We start from the raw sequence: 17,316 nt of genomic DNA, 5'->3' as shown, positions 1-17,316 counted from the left end.
TTATCGATGATTTGGAGTCCAAGAAATAAAATCGAACACAAATATGATGCCATGTTTGTTTTCTGCGTGACAGTTGAATTCAGTGAAGTTTGACCGGGAACACTGTGGGCGGTTCAAGCACTTAAACATAAATAATTTTTTCTCTGCGATAAACCAGACATATTATCAAGATTAACATGCCATTTCAAAGCTGAAAGAGAGTGCATTTACTTTGAAGTCGAAAGACGATAAGCTGCGAAAAAATTCAGCCGTGTTTTACTCACCGCTTGCGGTTTTATAATCCGTGCAACAAATAAACACAACCAGTGCATCCAGTTCCTCTCATCATAATGCAGCTTTTTCTTCAAAATATTCAAATAGAAATTTTAGAGCGAAGATAGTAAATGTGTTATCAACAAACGATGATGTAGTGGTCTGTGGCATTTAAGCGACTCGCTGGAAATGAAATACGAAAATGGACTTCGATCATTGGTAATACTGAAACAGCTTGCGCTTCGATTACACCCTACGTCGAATTTCTCATGAATTCACGTCTTAAAAATATTCTCTTCATTGTAGATGCTGTGTTGGGATTTTAACTGCTCTTCTTTTGCTTTCTTGAGGAGACTGAATCACTACTTGTCCGCTTCCAGCTCAATGACCGCCACGACGCGACGTGGTAAAACACGATCAAAACCCCTTCCAAACAACAAAATCAAAGACAAAAGGAGCAAAGAATAACGAAAATATAGTGAATTTTTTTTCCGAACGCCACAGGATATTTGGTTCACTAAAGTGACCACGGATGGCGATATTCACACCGCACACACTGGTTTGAAAAAGTTGACAAACTTTTTCAAAAAATTTGTCATGCTGTCACGCATGCGCCACCGCTGACACTGCTCCTTTAAGGGTGTACTCTGAGCTTCTGACAGCTTTCCAAGACAAATGTTCACTGAGGATCGAAAATTCTATCATTAAACGAGACTTGCCTTAAGTCAATGTTTGATTGGAGTCTATCTCGTTGCCAGTCAGGAAAGGAGGAATTACATGAGAAGCATGCGCATGCTAGCTAGTCAATCTTGAAAACGCCGAGCGTGAGCAAAGTGAAGAACGATGTAACTCCTCCGTTCCTGACTTTCGACGAGATAGAATTCCAATCAAAACATCGACTTAAGGTAAATCTCGCTTAATTTTAGAATTCTACCTCGTCATCAGTCCTATTCACTCGTGGTATATATCTTAGCAAAGAAGGTTTACGTTCAAAACGCCTTTTAGGAACCAAGCCACAAGTGGGTGTGTTCCAAAGGTTATGTTGTTGGGGAGAATTAGGACAGAAGACAGTGCTGATCGGGCATTGTTTATTGCACGGTAGCCTAAACCAAAGGTGAACAAAGTCGCCAGGAAGTCAATGCCATTCTCCACACTCGCGTCATATCTATTGACTCCCTTTGACTGGCAGAAGTGTTCCCACCGTTTTAAGGACGGTTCCTACTAATTAAAGATATTTTTGCCCCAGTGTGTGATTATGCAGGAAATGTAGATCTTAACAAGTGTTATTGAAATCCAAAAAAAAAATTGGGGGTAACCACGCATTTTTCTAAGATAATTCATGAATAATATTTGTAAAAAGCTTTAAAATACAAAGCAATGTATGGCGTTCTTTCCCAAATTGAAGCTTAATTATCTCTCAAAAATGCATGGTTACCGCCAATTTTCTTTTTGGATACCAAGACTACTTACTAAGATCTACTTTCTTCGGATAGTTTTAAACCACGCAAAAATATCCCTGTATTAGTAGGCATCGGCGATAGGAAATCCGAGTATCTGGAGATGCCCACCACAACTACTGTGACCACCACGACTACTGTGACTATCACGACCATCACAACCACAATGACCACCACAACAACTGTGACCACTATGACTTCTGTGACCAGCACGACTACTGTGACCACCACGACCACTGTGACCACTATGACCACCACAACTACTATGTGACCACTACGATCACTGTGACCACCATGACCACCACAACTACTGTGACCACCACGACTACTGTGACCACTACGACCACTGTGACCACCATGACCACCACAAATACTGTGACCACTACGACCACTGTGACCACCATGACCACCACAACTACTGTGACCACTATGACCACTGTAACCACCTTGACCACCACAACTACTGTGACCACCAACACCACTGTGACCACCATGACTACCACAACTACTGTGACCACCATAACCACCACAACTACTGTGAGCACCACGACTACTGTGACTACCACGACCACCACAACCACCATGACCACCACAACTACTGTGACCACTATGACCACTGTGAGCACAACAACTACTGTGACCACTACTATCATTGTGACCACCATAACCACCACAACTGCTGTGACCACTATGACCACTGTAACCACCACGACCACCACAACTACTGTGACCACTACGATCACTGTAAACACCACAACTAATGTGACCACCACGACTACTGTGACCAATACGACCACTGTGACCACCATGACCACCACAACTACTGTGACCACTACGACCACTGTGACCACCATGACAACCACGACCACTACAACCACCATGACCACCACAACTACTGTGACCACTATGACCACTGTGATCACCATAACCACCACAACTACTGTGACGACCACGACCACTCTGACCACCATGACCACCACAACTACTGTGACCCCTATGACCACCACAACTACTGTGACCACGACGATCACTGTGAACACCACAACTAATGTGACCACCACGACTACTGTGACCACTACGACCACTGTGACCACCATGACCACCACAACTACTGTGACTACCACGACCACTACAACCACCATGACCACCACAACTACTGTGACCACTATGACCACTGTGATCACCATAACCACCACAACTACTGTGACGACCACGACCACTATGACCACCATGACCACCACAACTACTGTGACCACCACGACCACCACAACTACTGTGACCCCTATGACCACCACAACTACTGTGACCACGACGATCACTGTGAACACCACAACTAATGTGACCACCACGACTACTGTGACCACTACGACCACTGTGACCACCATGACCACCACGACTACTGTGACCACTACGACCACTGTGACCACCATGACCACCACAACTATTGTGACTACCACGACCACCACAACTACTGTGACCACTATGACCACTGTGATCACCATAACCACCACGACCACTGTGACAACCACGACCACCACAACTACTGTGACCACCACGACCACTGTGACCACCATGACCATCACAACTACTGTGACCACCACGACCAGCACAACTACTGTGATCACTATCACCACTGTGACCACCAGATCCACCACAACTACTGTGACTATCACGACCACCACAACCACCATGACCAGCACAACTACTGTGACCACTATGACCACTGTGAACACCACGACCACCACAACTACTGTGACCACTACGGTCACTGTGACCACCATAACCACCACAACTACCATGACCACCACTACTACTGTGACCACCATGGCCCCCACGATCACTGTGACCACCATAACCACCACAACTTTTAGACATAGATAGCCAACTGAGCAGAGTTAAGTGAAAAATAAAATAGACCAAGCGCACAAGTTCAAATTTAAAATAAAAATAATAACAATAATAAGAAGAAAATTTTGGAGTGAATAACCTGATCTTTTACCAACTTCCCAAAATGGAAAGTACATAATTTATTGGTTTCCACATTATTTCACGACAGTTTCCTTTGCTTTGGCTGAGAAATGGTCGTTGGGCATATGGATTAAAACAAGCAATGTGAAAATTGCCTATTATAGAAAACTGAAACCATTACCATCGCAAATACTGTGACTACCACGACCACTATGACCCCCGTGGTCACTGTGATCACCATAACCACCACAACTACTGTGACCACCACGACCACCACAACTACTGTGACCACCACGACCACTGTCACCACCATGACCACCACAACTACTGTGACCACTATGACCACTGTAACCACCACAACTACTGTGACCACTACGATCACTGTGAACACCACAACTAATGTGACCACCATGACTACTGTGACCACTACGACCACTGTGACCACCATGACCACCACAAATACTGTGACTACCACGACCACTACAACCACCATGACCACCACAACTACTGTGAACACCACGACCACTGTGACCACCATGACCACCACAACTACTGTGACCACCACGACCACCACAACTACAGTGACCACTATCACCACTGTGACCACCACAACCACCACAACTACTGTGACTATCACGACCACCACAACCATCATGACCACCACAACTACTGTGACCACTGTGACAACCACGACCACCACAACTACTGTGACCACCACGACTACTGTGACCACCACGACCACTGTCACCACCACGACCACTGTCACCACCATGACAACCACAACTACTGTGACCATTATGACCACTGTAACCACCACGACCACCACAACCAGTGTGACCACTACGACTACTGTGACCACCACGAGCACTGTGACCACCATGACCACCACAACTACTGTGATTACCACGACCACTACAACCACCATGACCACCACAACTACTTGACGACCACAACCACTGTGACAACCACGACCACCACAACTACTGCGACCACCACGACTACTGTGACCACCACGACCACTGTGAGCACCATGACCACCACAACTACTGTGACCACTATCACCACTGTGACCACCACAACCACCACAACTACTGTGACTATCACGACCACCACAACCACCATGACCACCACAACTACTGTGACCATTATGACCACTGTGAACACCACGACCACCACAACTACTGTGACCACTACGGTCACTGTGACCACAATAACCACCACCACTACTGTGACCACCATGACCCCCACGATCACTGTGACCACCATAACCACCACAACTACCATGACCACCACAACTTCTGTGACCACCATGTCCACCACAGCTACTGTAACCACCATGACCCCCATGACCAATGGGACCATAATGACCACCTCAACTACATATACAGCTGCATATCATTTGCATAAAATTTGCATATTTTAAATGGAGACTTTTTATGGGAACGGGAGGGACATCAACAAAAAAGGAGGATTTGATGCAAATGAAGCATACAGAAATGTCAGTCCATATATGGGCATAAGATCAGAAGTACCCCGGAAACATATTGAGGTGTCACACAACCGGAAATTAAGCTCAAATCACGCAAATTAAGCGTACAAACGATTTTTAATGAAATAAAGACTAAATACAGGCGAGAGCATTTGGGGGTCCGAGTGACCACCCATCCCATAAAGAAGAGAGGTTACTGCATACGGGACCAAGTACCACTCTCGAGGGTTCCCTACAATGGCAGTAATAGGGTTCCTCAGCAACGTCTGGGTGGAGTTGACGGTGCAAAGCCTCTATCAAAGAGGGGCCTTTGTCATCGTGCACCTACAATGAACACTACCGCCAACCTCGTCTGGATACATTGTGGTGCAGTGGAAGGCAGTAGAAAGGACATTTTAACAGGGGCCGCTCCATCATTTCCTTCGTCACAGCATCGACGTTGGGGAAAGGAAAGCTGAGGCTCGAGTGGAATACCTCCAACGGTACTGACAGGGTCCCAATGATGCTTGGCCTTCCTCCAACATTTCTTCTTTGCATGAGGCTTTAGGTATGTGAGTGTCTTCCATGCGCACTACATGCCTAACTTGAACCCGTTAAAGTTTGTACCTAAAGACGCTTTCAACTCCAATAAGCAAAATGTCATTCTTTCTTAAAGAGTAATCTGATTGTGAAGAATAGTTAGCAAATATATAATAACGCGAAAAAGAAGGGTTCCTCGAAGCTTACCCCACGTTATCTGGAGTATAGAAGGTAAACACGAAAGAAAACGGGGTGCAGTCAGTGAAACGCCCGTGGAGTGGCTAAAAAACCGTGGCGATCGAAAGCCCTTTTCACGGTTAGTTTTTCTCTTTGGCATTATAATGTAACCTAACGTGGATGCGAGGCAATTTCGGGTTAAAACTACAAAGTAGCCCGAAATTGCCTTACATACATGCTAGTTTTATTGTGATGCAAATGAGAAAAACTTAACGTGAAAAGGGCTGTTGACTAGCTACTGTGGCATGCGCATGCTTCTCATGTAGCTCCGCAGTGACTAGGACTAGTGACGAGGTAGAATTACATTTTAACGCTCAAAAATGCGAACTAAGCAAGGTATAGATTTTGTTAGCCCGGCTGCTTTATGGAAAACAAATATTGACGCAATTGTAAATCAATATTGATATACAGTTTTTAAGAAGAGCAGAAGGAGGTTTTAGGAAGTGTCGATCTTGAATAAAACAATTTTCCATCAGCAAACAAAATTTGCGAGATGAAAACATCTTAAATTTTCTGCCGCGAATATAACGAGTTTCCATCAGCGAAAAACATTTTGGGAGATTTTTGCTACGTTTAATTTTTCTATCCTACTTTTGGTTGTACTGGTAAAATCGCAAAATCGAAAGTGACATCGATTTTAGCGGACCCCTAACTGTGATCAAGTTACCTTGCGTGTTTATACTAAGGCCTGGTTTTCACCAGCGACAAAAGCATAATCACAAGCAACACACGCAAGCGCATTTACTTGTCGTTAATTAGTGTCTATTGTTCGAACAAAAGGCTGTAATAAACTACAAGCGACCGAGGTTGCGTATGCTTCTTTTATGCTTGCGTCGATAGTGAAAACCAGGCTTTAACAACTCACGAAACAAAGAATACATTTGTGACAAAATCACGGCAAGACACAGGGTTTTTGTTAGTTTTTTTTTCTTTCAAGTTCGACAAGACATGTGCGAATTCAACACAAAGATCGCAATCGTTTTCTAAGTGTCAACTGAAGTTGAGCCCGTTCGAATGGAGTTAGTACTTGGAAACCGCTGCGAAGTCCCCGTAACCACGATGGCTATTTTTTTTAATGTTCAAAATGGGACACACAAGAACAAAGAAAGAAAAGAAATAACGTAGAAAATTCTCCTTACCTTTAAAGCTTGCCCATTCTTGCCGAGTGGTCTAACGCGCTATCAAAATGCCAGAAAGCCGGGGCAAGTGTGGGTGTTCCAATTTCTGTAAGGGAGTTTGGAAATACTGAAGGACATAAAATTGGATTTCCCGATCGAAGCTTAATTCAATATCCGTGGGTATGCTCAGTGACACTTGTGACTATGAAGACTACGCCGACGATGGAAAAAAAAGTAAGGAACAAGCCCGAATTGTTACCGTGGCTGCCTACAGAATCCCACGAAATTATGTAATTAGCCCGGTAAGATGTGTTCACGAGTCTTACGATGACCGGATATTGCATTGCGTGCAACGAAAACACAAAAACTCGTTTCCGGACAGGCCCACAATTCTTTAATACATATTTCCCCAGTACCTTGTCGCGCAGTCATCCGTGGTTGCCTTTAAATGAGGAGTTAAAGAGTTCAAATAGAAATCTTACGCACGCGCAACCAAATCGAGAACCCCCCCCCTCCCCCCCTCAAAAAAAAAAAAAAAAAAGAAGAGAATCCAAAGTCGAAAAACGGAGTCAAATCCTACACTTTGTTCTCCGACAAAGTTTTTTGGGGAGTTTGTAATTAAGGTCACGGAGTACTAAGCTTATAGTGGTACTCCACGTCTGAACTGGGCGTCGAAAAATTTTTCAGGAATTCAAAGTTCTCACATCATTTAATCGTTTTTAACGACTGAAAATAACTTATAAGTAATAAACCAAGTGTACAGTAGTTCAAAGTTAGTAAAATATGCAATTAATTTTTCGACGTTTCGTTTCAGATTTTTGAGAAAAATAATAGTTATTATGTAAAAAAGATCAGAATTTCTGTTTTCAAAATACCACGATTTTCTTTTGTACAAGAATATGAATAAAAAAAATGAAATACCTTCGGCAAAGAACCATGAATTATTTACAGACATAACAAGTATTCAAGACTATCTTCTATGTAGACATAGAGAAAAAGTCAGAAACGGCAGCTTCATCCGACGCCTATATTAAAATAGTTTCAACACTTTAAAGAGTAAAATTTGCTACTTAATTAAATTAAAACCGTCGAGGAAGAAAACTGCAATTTATTCTTCGACCGAAATTTTTCGTTTGAATGCCTACGCAATTTGGATATTAGATTGTGGGGTTAGTTCATCATACGGTCTACAGATTATTATCAAACTCGTCCCGCCCTGTTCGTTCGTCTTTCCCGGTAGGGCTGGGACGAACATGCAATGGATTTAGCCTCAATTTGGTATTAGCCTCCATTTCATGCTCTTTCCAGTCTTTTTCAATTTAAAAGCCAACACAGGAACCCTTCGCCACGACGACTACGATGACGAAAACGAGAACGCGATAAAAAGGTTTTATGAGCCATAGCAATGGATAAGCGCGCCCCGAACGTGCCTTTCACAATTTGGTACATTTTCATTCACACCTTCTACTAAAAAATACACGAATGTCCAAATTTGGACAAAATTGGAAATTGGATGACGTGAAAACATGACGGTGATTTTTTTTCAGCTTTCCCCTAAATATAAAAAACTTCAATGCCAGTATAATTCCTGAATATTTTAAATGCGGGCCGATTTGGAATAATTGTAAAATCATTGTAATGATGCAAATATTATTTTATTTTCCTGATAGCGTTCTCGATCTCGTCAACGTTGTCTTGGCGTAATACTTTGGAATCAATAAGCCCTGTTTATAACTATTTCAACTTTTTCTTCACCGTGACTATATAAGTCCAACACGAAAACCATTCTCCTTCCTTTCAGCTCCTCTTCTGCGCGATTAAGAAGGGCTTCCACAGGATACCAGCCTGCAAACGCTCCCGTAGTTAACGCAGTCATGAAAGCACCGTCTTCGGGTTCCCCGTATAGGTCGGCAGTTTTCTGAGGCCCTGCTGGCATGAAAATAGCGTTGATAATTGTTCTCCGATTCAATCCCACCAACATGAGCCGCCAGTAACCTTCGCTGTTTACAAAGCCTTGGCGGTCGGCACTCGGGACCGCTCGTATCTCGTGTGGTCCCTGACTGCAGAACCTCGAAAAGGTCTCGTCGTGACAGCTGGGCTTCCACAAGCCAACGTATGGTGTGTCTACCGAGATCTGCAGCCAAGTTTCATCTAAAATCCTGAAGGGAAAATATTTCTCTGGTTGGGTTGAATTTAAAGAGATCCTTCTATCGTTGTCTTCTGTTGTCTGAGAAATTTCTTCTTTTCGTTTCTTTGATGAACGCTGACGACTTTTCAACTTTTTTCTTTTCTTTGTTTCATCGAGTGATGTATCGGGTCTCCGCGTCGCTGCTTGCTTCTTCGCTTTTCTAGGTAAGTGAATGTCCTTCTCTTTTCCTTTACGTTTTCTCTCGGGAGGTACATTTTCATCGGCCTCGTGTTTTGCTTTAGTTTTCCCACGCACAAGTTTAGAAAGTTCGCGGAAAACTACAATAATATAAATCAATCAAACATCAGTTTGCACTTGTAGTTATCACAACTCACAAAAGTTAACATAAATGAACAAATCGTAAAGCAGAGAAAATACATGCAGCCGCCCCTTAACGCGGGAAAACGCAAGCGAGCAAATAAAATTTGATCTTTCTTTTTCTTCTGATTGGCTTAGAACGTTGCACGAGATTTGTAAGCCAATCACAAGGCGCAGCAATACAAAACAAAAACAATCGCAAAAATATGTTTTGACATTCAGAGGCCGGTTTCTCGAAAGTCCCGAAAAACGTTTTGGGTCTGCGATCCGTAGAGTGTTCATTTTGGTGTCTTGTACTAAATAAAACTGATCTCACCTTTTTTACATCTTCTGCTGGGAAGAACTCTCTTAGGATCTTTGACAGATGCTTTCTTTGTTTTTCCAATTGAAGCAGTTAATTCGTCGTCGCTGTCTGAATCATTTTCAACTAACGTTTTCATACTGCGTGCTAGAAAGAAAAAGTTCATAGCGGTCAGCAATTTGTGGTCAGCAGTGCATGCGTAGAACACTTCACTAAAGAGGAGGGGGGGGGGGGAGGGGAAGCATGTCGACAAAGATATATTTCGGTATTTCGGTATTTCGGTAAGAGATGAACCGAATTTAGCCAATCTTGTCAATGTAGCATGGAAATCGTTGAGTGCGAAAATTCTTTCAACTAACGAAAAGACCTACACATCAGTCCTAGTGTGAAAAATTACAACTGCTCCCGGGGGGGATCGAACCCGCGACCTTCGCATTACTTCAGCACTCCAAGAGACCATTGCCAGTACTGTTTATAAGTACGACGCCCTAACTCACTGTGCTACGAGAGGTACGTATGACAGCTTTTGATGCCTGCGGAGTAGAATGTCAACGAATGCACAAACGGCATGGGGGCTTCCCGATGACCCATTCCATTGTCTTCCGATCTTCCTTTCCCACTGTGCGCCTACTAATATTAATTAATTTAATTTTCGACAGTATCTCAGGATGATCATAGGCCCGAAATGCACCTTGTTCAAGAACCAAACACACAAGCATGCCCGTCTGATAACGTTCTGAAATGTTCCCCGCCAAGCATTGGAAAGCCCGGCTAGCTCAGTTGGTAGAGCATGAGACTCTTAATCTCAGGGTCGTGGGTTCGAGCCCCACGTTGGGCGAATGTTTTATTGGTTGATTAAGGCTCTGGTTTCCTTTTTGAGAAATACATCACTTGGCTTTTCCTTAGAGATAAAACTTGATAGATATCCAAGTAGCCAGAAGGGTTCGAAGAAGGAAAAGTAAGAGGTAAAGCTGATCCAAAGCAACAGAAGTGATAACACTTGATAGAATCTTCTTTTTAGTCCATCCACGAATTTGTGCGTCTGGTTCGGATCTTGGGATAGCCTACATAAAATTATGAAGGGGGTAGTTTCTAAAGAAACTGTGCTGCTGCGTCGGTGGGGAACTAGTATACAAAAATTTGGTTTTATCAACGGAGTTGATAATGTAAATTGGCCACCGTACAGAGATTCTAAAAGCTGACGTTTCGAGCGTTAGCCCTTCGTCAGAGCGAATCCAAATTTAATCTAAATTTTATATAAAATTATGCTGTGCAGCCACATGAAAAAAACAAGATTTTCTCGAAAGTTTGCTACTTAAGAAACTCGTCGGTTTCTGCTTCGCTTAAAGGGAAAACCAGTTCTTTGGAAAGAACGTAACCAGCCATCAAGCCGCAAGATCTCTGTAGAGCCACTAGGATATCTTTGAAATAATACCTGAAACTTTATTTAAAAAAAAAAAAAAACAGGCGCCCAACGTGGGGCTCGAACCCACGACCCTGAGATTAAGAGTCTCATGCTCTACCGACTGAGCTAGCCGGGCGTCACGCCCCAAATGGTATGATTTATTTCTTAAAATAAAGCATTCAAAAGAGACTGCAGCTTGGTCCGTTGGGGCGGCCAACTGGTAGAGAAAGACTGAAACAGCGGCAGACTTGTCCTAGCTAGCGAAGTTCAATGTCTTCTACCTCTGCACGCCATAACACGTCTTTGTTTCTTACGAAGTGATTCATCTGATTTTCAAGACTACACGCAAGTGACGCCGTTGCATTCTGCGGGACGGTCAGACTTCATGCTTATATAAAATCTGCGACGTTTCGCTGCCATGACCAAATAAAGTGTTGTAGTATATTTGATTGAACGACTTTCGTATGACGTTGAAAAAGTGCTCGCAATTTGTTTTACGGACCAATGTTTGCCAAGATTAAAACAAGGTTTCTCCTTATTCCCGCCAAGGAAACTCCTAAAATGGACAATAAAGAGTTTGATTGCCCAATCACAGTACTGCATTTCAAATGACGTCAAAGAGAAACTTCCCCGAAAGTTCCATGGGGAGATGACGTTGTTTGCATCCGCGTTCTCTAAGCCAATGAAAATTCGCGCTCGTTTGTTTTTGTTCCATAAGCCAATTAAATGTTTTGCATTTATATTTAAGTTCTGTTTTTACGTTTGTTTTTCAAGGTTATATGAAAGTCGCCCTATTTTGATATTATTATTGCATTGACTTTGTACTAAGCTACTCTTAAATTCGACGAAAATTTATATATGCCGGTATGTACGTTCAAAATGATCCAGCCAAACAAAATAACTATGCATAGCGATGAAGGCGTACAATATGGGTTTTCAAATGCGTTAAATAATTAACAAGTGTTCTACAAGGTATGACACGCAATATCATCCAAACATACTTTCCATTCGTCTTGTTTTGTTTTCTTTCAGTTTCTTGCGTTCACTTTCGAAAGATTCAGCGCTTGATCGTGATCTGGTTTCTTGGCTTGAAGAAGTTGTGGAATTCTTGCCACCTACAGTATTTGGAAAACAAGTTCAAGCAGTTAGTCACAGTTTTTGTTCAACCTAACCGTACTAAGGTCACGGGTTCAAACCCCGTTGAAGTCCTGAATTTTTCAGGCCTCTTTACGCAATTGCAAAAATTGCGTTCATAACTGCGAGGGTCATAGCTTCACTTGATGTCATATCCGCAGTTCATATATGATTCATTTCATATATCAATTCATCGTTGAATCATTCCTCACGGGAACTTTGGAATCCACAAATGACCAGCTCCCAACGTCGGTGGCTTCATAGCTCAGTTGGTTAGAGCGTCGCACCGGTATCGCGAGGGCACGGGTTCAAACCCCGTTGAAGTCCTGAATTTTCCAGGCTTCTTTACGCAATTGCAAAAATTGCGAGGGTCATAGCTTCACTTGAATTCTTCTCTTCACTGGAAGCTTTTTTCATTGCAGCTATCGACCGATTCCCGTCTCCTGTCAGAAGGTGCAGAACTAAAACTAGGAAGTTCTAGCAACAAATAAGGCTGATATATTATTGCGCAGCGAAAGCATTAAGGCGCAAATGCATTCCTTAAAAGATTTAGAACTCCAAAAGTAATACTTCTCAAAGATTATTCTGTATATCGGGCTCAAACGTTTACAAAGAACTTTTTTATGAAATGCACTTTAGATACCTACTTCTGGTTTCTTACATGTGGGAATAGAAATTGGCTATATGCTAAATAGGCGAAGCAATTTATTCAATGATTCCCCTCTACCAGTAAGCCGGTTTTGTACTGGAACAATCATAAAATGAGCCTAAAGGAGGGAGGTCAGATCTGAACTAGTCCCTATTATATGCTTGTTCCATCCAGGTGGCTCTAACCGAACCTCGGCAGGCCTATCTCCGCTTCCAATTCGTTGAAAAATGAAACCAGAATTTCATGATTAACGGTTGTCAAAAGCAATTTCGTTGTTGCTTTCGTTTGCACTGATACTCGTAGTGATTGGCTCAGAAATCTCGCGCCACATTCTCACCCAATCAGAAGTAAAATAAAAACAAAAGTAATCGTGCCTCCGACGTGCTAGCGGTTTCCCGCGCCGCATGCATCTGCTTTGCGATACGATTGGTCGAGAGACCAATATGTGAACCTACCTTAGTAACGCAAAATTAATGCTTACTTTCAAGTGAATTTCTCGTTGGCGCTTCTCTTCTTTGCTAAAGCTCCCTAACAACGTATATTGGAAGACCTTTCGAGTTAAAGAGTGGGCTCCTATATTTACTATGCCACACTTCGTTTACTCACTTGATTGAATACCGGAACAAGCCGATGACGACGCTTGCTCCCTTTCATCGTCAACATGAACTTCACTTAGTTGCGAGCAACTACTTTCGCCAGACGTTTGCTGCAAAGATGTCTCGCTGCCGGCAAAAGGCACAAATTCCAGAGCTACAATAGTAGCTTGAATGTGTAGTCTTACGCGTTCGCGATAATGTAACTCCTTCAGCACAAAGCCAAGATTCACTGTTGTGATCAAATCCATCGGTTTTTCTGGAGGAAAAATCCTCTTGTACGATTCAAGCGAGTGCGGCAACGGTGGAAAGTCGTAATAGCCGCTATTACAAGACTCTCTTAGGAGCTGTTTAGCCTCGAGTGACTGCCGCCATTTGATGGATTCCTCGATGACACCAAAGCCCGAGAACGGTTTGTTGTTTGCGTCGGAAGGTTTCTTTATAACGTATAGTTGCGTTTCACGGGTTGTGGTGAAGAAGCAGCATCTGCGGTGTTTGGAGTCTAGAGTCTCTATTTTGAGAAGCATGCGAGCACCAACGAGGATGTTTCCAACTGCAATGGAGTCAAACTGTGCAGGCTGCGAAGAGGCATAAAGTTGAAGGATGATTGGCAGAGAGCTTGTTCCTACAAAACAAATGACAATACCTTAAAATCTGTGCTTACACCTTATCATTAAATCTCGCCCAATCCAACCTTACCTAACCAGACACTCAAAAATCAAAATACCACAAACCGAACCAAAATACGGCTGCAGAACGCCTTAAAACGTTAGCGGATTGGACTCATTGTCGTTCATTGTCGAAGGAACAGTTCTTCCCACACTACATGCACTGTCGTGTAAAACTGATGAAGTGGGGAATTTGCGAAGCTTTAATCTATGTATCGTGCAGGGCTGGCGCAGTGGTGAGAGAGAGAGAGCAGTCGCCTCCCACCAATGTGTCCCGGGTTCGATTTTCAGAGTCGGCGTCATACGTGGGTTGAGTTTGTTGGTTCTCAACTCTGCACCGAGAGGTATTCCGGTTTCCCCTCATCTCCAAAAAGCAACATTTGATTTGATTTGCGTTAATTTGTTGATTTCAGTTTTAAGTGTCCCCAAGAAACGTTTTTGCAGATACGGCTGTACGGCGGCCATTTTGATTTATATTGTTTCGAAAGACATTATCGGATACCAATTAATATGTATTTGCCCCCCTAGGCATCCCATAATAGGGACCTTATGCACGGACGACGACGACTGCGGCTACGAGAACGTTGGCTAAAAATATTATTTCCCGTTACTGTAATAATTTTGCGATTACTCCAAGTCTCGGATTGGAAAGTGTGAGTCCACATTCCAAGATTTAAATTGGTGAGAAAGGTGCGGACATTTAGCGAGAAAATTGAAAAATCATCGTCAGGTGCTCTCGTCCTCCAGGTGACCTCAAATGTGATCATTTCACGTCGTTAGACGGCGACTTCAACGAAAACGTCACCTGAAAATATCACTTTGCTTTATCATAATTTTTTCGCGATTATTGTATCTCGTTCATTTCTTACAATTTGAGCGAAGTATCCTAAAAATAAATTGGTACGACCAGTTACAAAGAGAAAATAGAGAATGTAAGATTCTCTGTTGTATGCTCACGTTGTCGTCAAAACCTCAAATTTGGTAATTTCAAGTCGTCCTTATGCAGAGTACCGCAATAATCCGTCCTAAAATCCGTGCTGCACGTGCAGCACGTTTATTAATGCTCTTTTAGCCAATGAAATCATTGTTTTGCGCCGTTGTTGTTGCCGTCGCCGTCGCCGTCGTAAAATAGGGAGTACTAGTAGGGAGCTTTAGCAACTACAACGGCGACGGCAACGAGAACGTCAAAAATTTGCATATTTAGTAGGCAAAAACAGTAGCTTTGCACGCTCTGCACGTGCATTTTTCATTTTTGTCTCTTTCTTTGCCGTCGTCTGCAAAACAACAACGTGAAATAGCCAAATTGGAGGATTTATGGACAACGTCAGCACTTGGAGATAAATTTTCATTTTCTCCCCTAAATTAAGCGCCGCTCATAACGCTTTCATTCCTGAGGGACTGCTACACCTTTGTCATATCAAAAAGCTTGGAATAGTCTCGAAGTGATTGCAATAACGCGAATTTATGTTTTTAGATGACGTTCTGGTTGCCGTTCCCGTCGTCGTTGCTAAAGCTCCCTAATTAATTTAAGAAACGACGACGGCTACGACTACGACAACGCCACAAAGCAATAATATTATTGGTTAAAAGAGCATAAATAATCGTGCTGCGCGTGCAGCACGGATTTTAGCAAGTATCTTAGCGGTCCTCTGCATAACGACGACGTGAAATCACCAAATTTGAAGTTTTGACGACAACGTGAGCATGCAACAGGGAATCTTTCATTCTCTACTTTAACTCTGAAAACGCTCGTACCAATTTATTTTTAGGATACTTCGCCCACACTGTGGGACGTGAAAGAGACTGAATAATCGCGAAAGACTTATGATAAAGGAGAGTTATATTTTGAGGTGACGTTTTCGTCGTCCGTCGCCGTTGCAGATCTTAAATTCCCTAATCTTAAGCTCCCTGTTGTCAAGACGAGAACGGAAAAGAAATGTATCAAAACGTAAAACGCACGTGCAGGGCGTGCAGAACTATTGTTTTTGCTGATTAAACCTATCGTTATGCAGCGTTCTTCAAAATTGCCGCGGTATCTTCAAAAAGGTCTATTGGTGCTTCAGCGCCAGAAGACTAGACACTTAAGGTTCTTTCCTTTTCTTTCCTCCTCGAGCCCCTCAAATTATTTCATAACCACCTCCGACAATGAATATAATTTTGAGACTGCCTTACCATCTTTGAGGTGAACCCATTTTGATGTCCAGAATGAAGTACTACTTCCTTTTCTTTCTCGGATTTCACGGCCGACAAACACCACAGTTCCAACAACATCAAAGATTAATCCTGATGGATAGTTTGACAGAGATCTCCTACTTATAAATCTGGAGAGGGATTTTTAAAAGGTCAATTTAATTAAAAAGAATCATATGACATTTTATTCTATTTACTCAATCGAAACATCTACTCATAGATAAAACATCTCAGACGCAGTTTCAGCAACTTCTGAAGCTAATGATTATGAAAATGCCCTGGAAAAAATGCAAATGGCGTCAACTACATTCAACATTTGCAATAAAAAAGAAAAGGTTTTATGGTTGTTGGAGCAAAGTTTAAACACTTTTTAAACTCATTCATCGCTTTAACTTTTTTGATTCAACACGTGCAACACGGTTGAAGAGGCAGGGTGCAAATGCTGTTCAACAAAATCGAACGGATCTTGAAGACATTTGCTCGGACCTTTAGGGTCTTTAAATAATGCACCGATTAACTCTAAACTTCAACATTTACCCCCGGGAGTGGGGGGGGGGGGGGGGAAAGCCCGGGTATTTGAACTTTTGAAGATTGGATCGTTAAAATTCCCGCCCCCTCGGGCCAACATGGTGTTTAAATTCCCCACCTTATCCTCGGATTTGTCTGTCATACCCTACTGAAGAACAATCGTTGTCGGCTCCTGCCGTCTTTAATAAAGACCTTTTGAAGACCTTTTTTTGTGAGCCAATCGCTCACAAATGCTATATCTCTTCCTTTAAACTCTTCCATTTCGTCCAAACACGTGTTTTATAGATGTTAGCGACTTCGGC

The 17,316-nt window shown here is 42.7% G+C and overlaps 1 protein-coding gene and 3 non-coding genes across 4 annotated transcripts in view; 2 read left to right on the top strand and 2 right to left on the bottom strand.

Annotated features, from left to right (window-relative positions):
* Positions 1 to 8,611: 8,611 nt before the first annotated feature.
* Positions 8,612 to 17,316, bottom strand: part of LOC138046415 (RPA-related protein RADX-like) — a 10,029-nt gene continuing 1,324 nt past the window's right edge. Inside the window, exons 2-6 of the mRNA XM_068893054.1 lie at positions 16,469 to 16,617; positions 13,642 to 14,253; positions 12,254 to 12,367; positions 9,863 to 9,994; positions 8,612 to 9,506 (exon numbers count right to left, since the gene is read on the bottom strand). Of these exons, the coding sequence (XP_068749155.1) occupies positions 8,755 to 9,506; positions 9,863 to 9,994; positions 12,254 to 12,367; positions 13,642 to 14,253; positions 16,469 to 16,617 (1,759 nt within the window). The 3' untranslated portion in view covers positions 8,612 to 8,754. The remainder of the gene's footprint in view (positions 9,507 to 9,862; positions 9,995 to 12,253; positions 12,368 to 13,641; positions 14,254 to 16,468; positions 16,618 to 17,316) is intronic.
* Positions 10,613 to 10,685, top strand: Trnak-cuu (transfer RNA lysine (anticodon CUU)). Its single transcript has one exon. It is a non-coding gene; the product is annotated as a tRNA-Lys (tRNA).
* Positions 11,316 to 11,388, bottom strand: Trnak-cuu (transfer RNA lysine (anticodon CUU)). Its single transcript has one exon. It is a non-coding gene; the product is annotated as a tRNA-Lys (tRNA).
* Trnat-ggu (transfer RNA threonine (anticodon GGU)) lies at positions 12,641 to 12,713 on the top strand. The gene has a single exon. It is a non-coding gene; the product is annotated as a tRNA-Thr (tRNA).

The sequence above is a fragment of the Montipora capricornis genome, chromosome 1 (genome assembly GCF_036669925.1).
Source record: "Montipora capricornis isolate CH-2021 chromosome 1, ASM3666992v2, whole genome shotgun sequence".
NCBI classification, from domain to species: Eukaryota; Metazoa; Cnidaria; class Anthozoa; order Scleractinia; family Acroporidae; genus Montipora; species Montipora capricornis.
The sequence above is the reverse complement of the archived record's forward strand: the minus strand, read 5'-3'. Positions and strand labels throughout refer to the sequence as shown.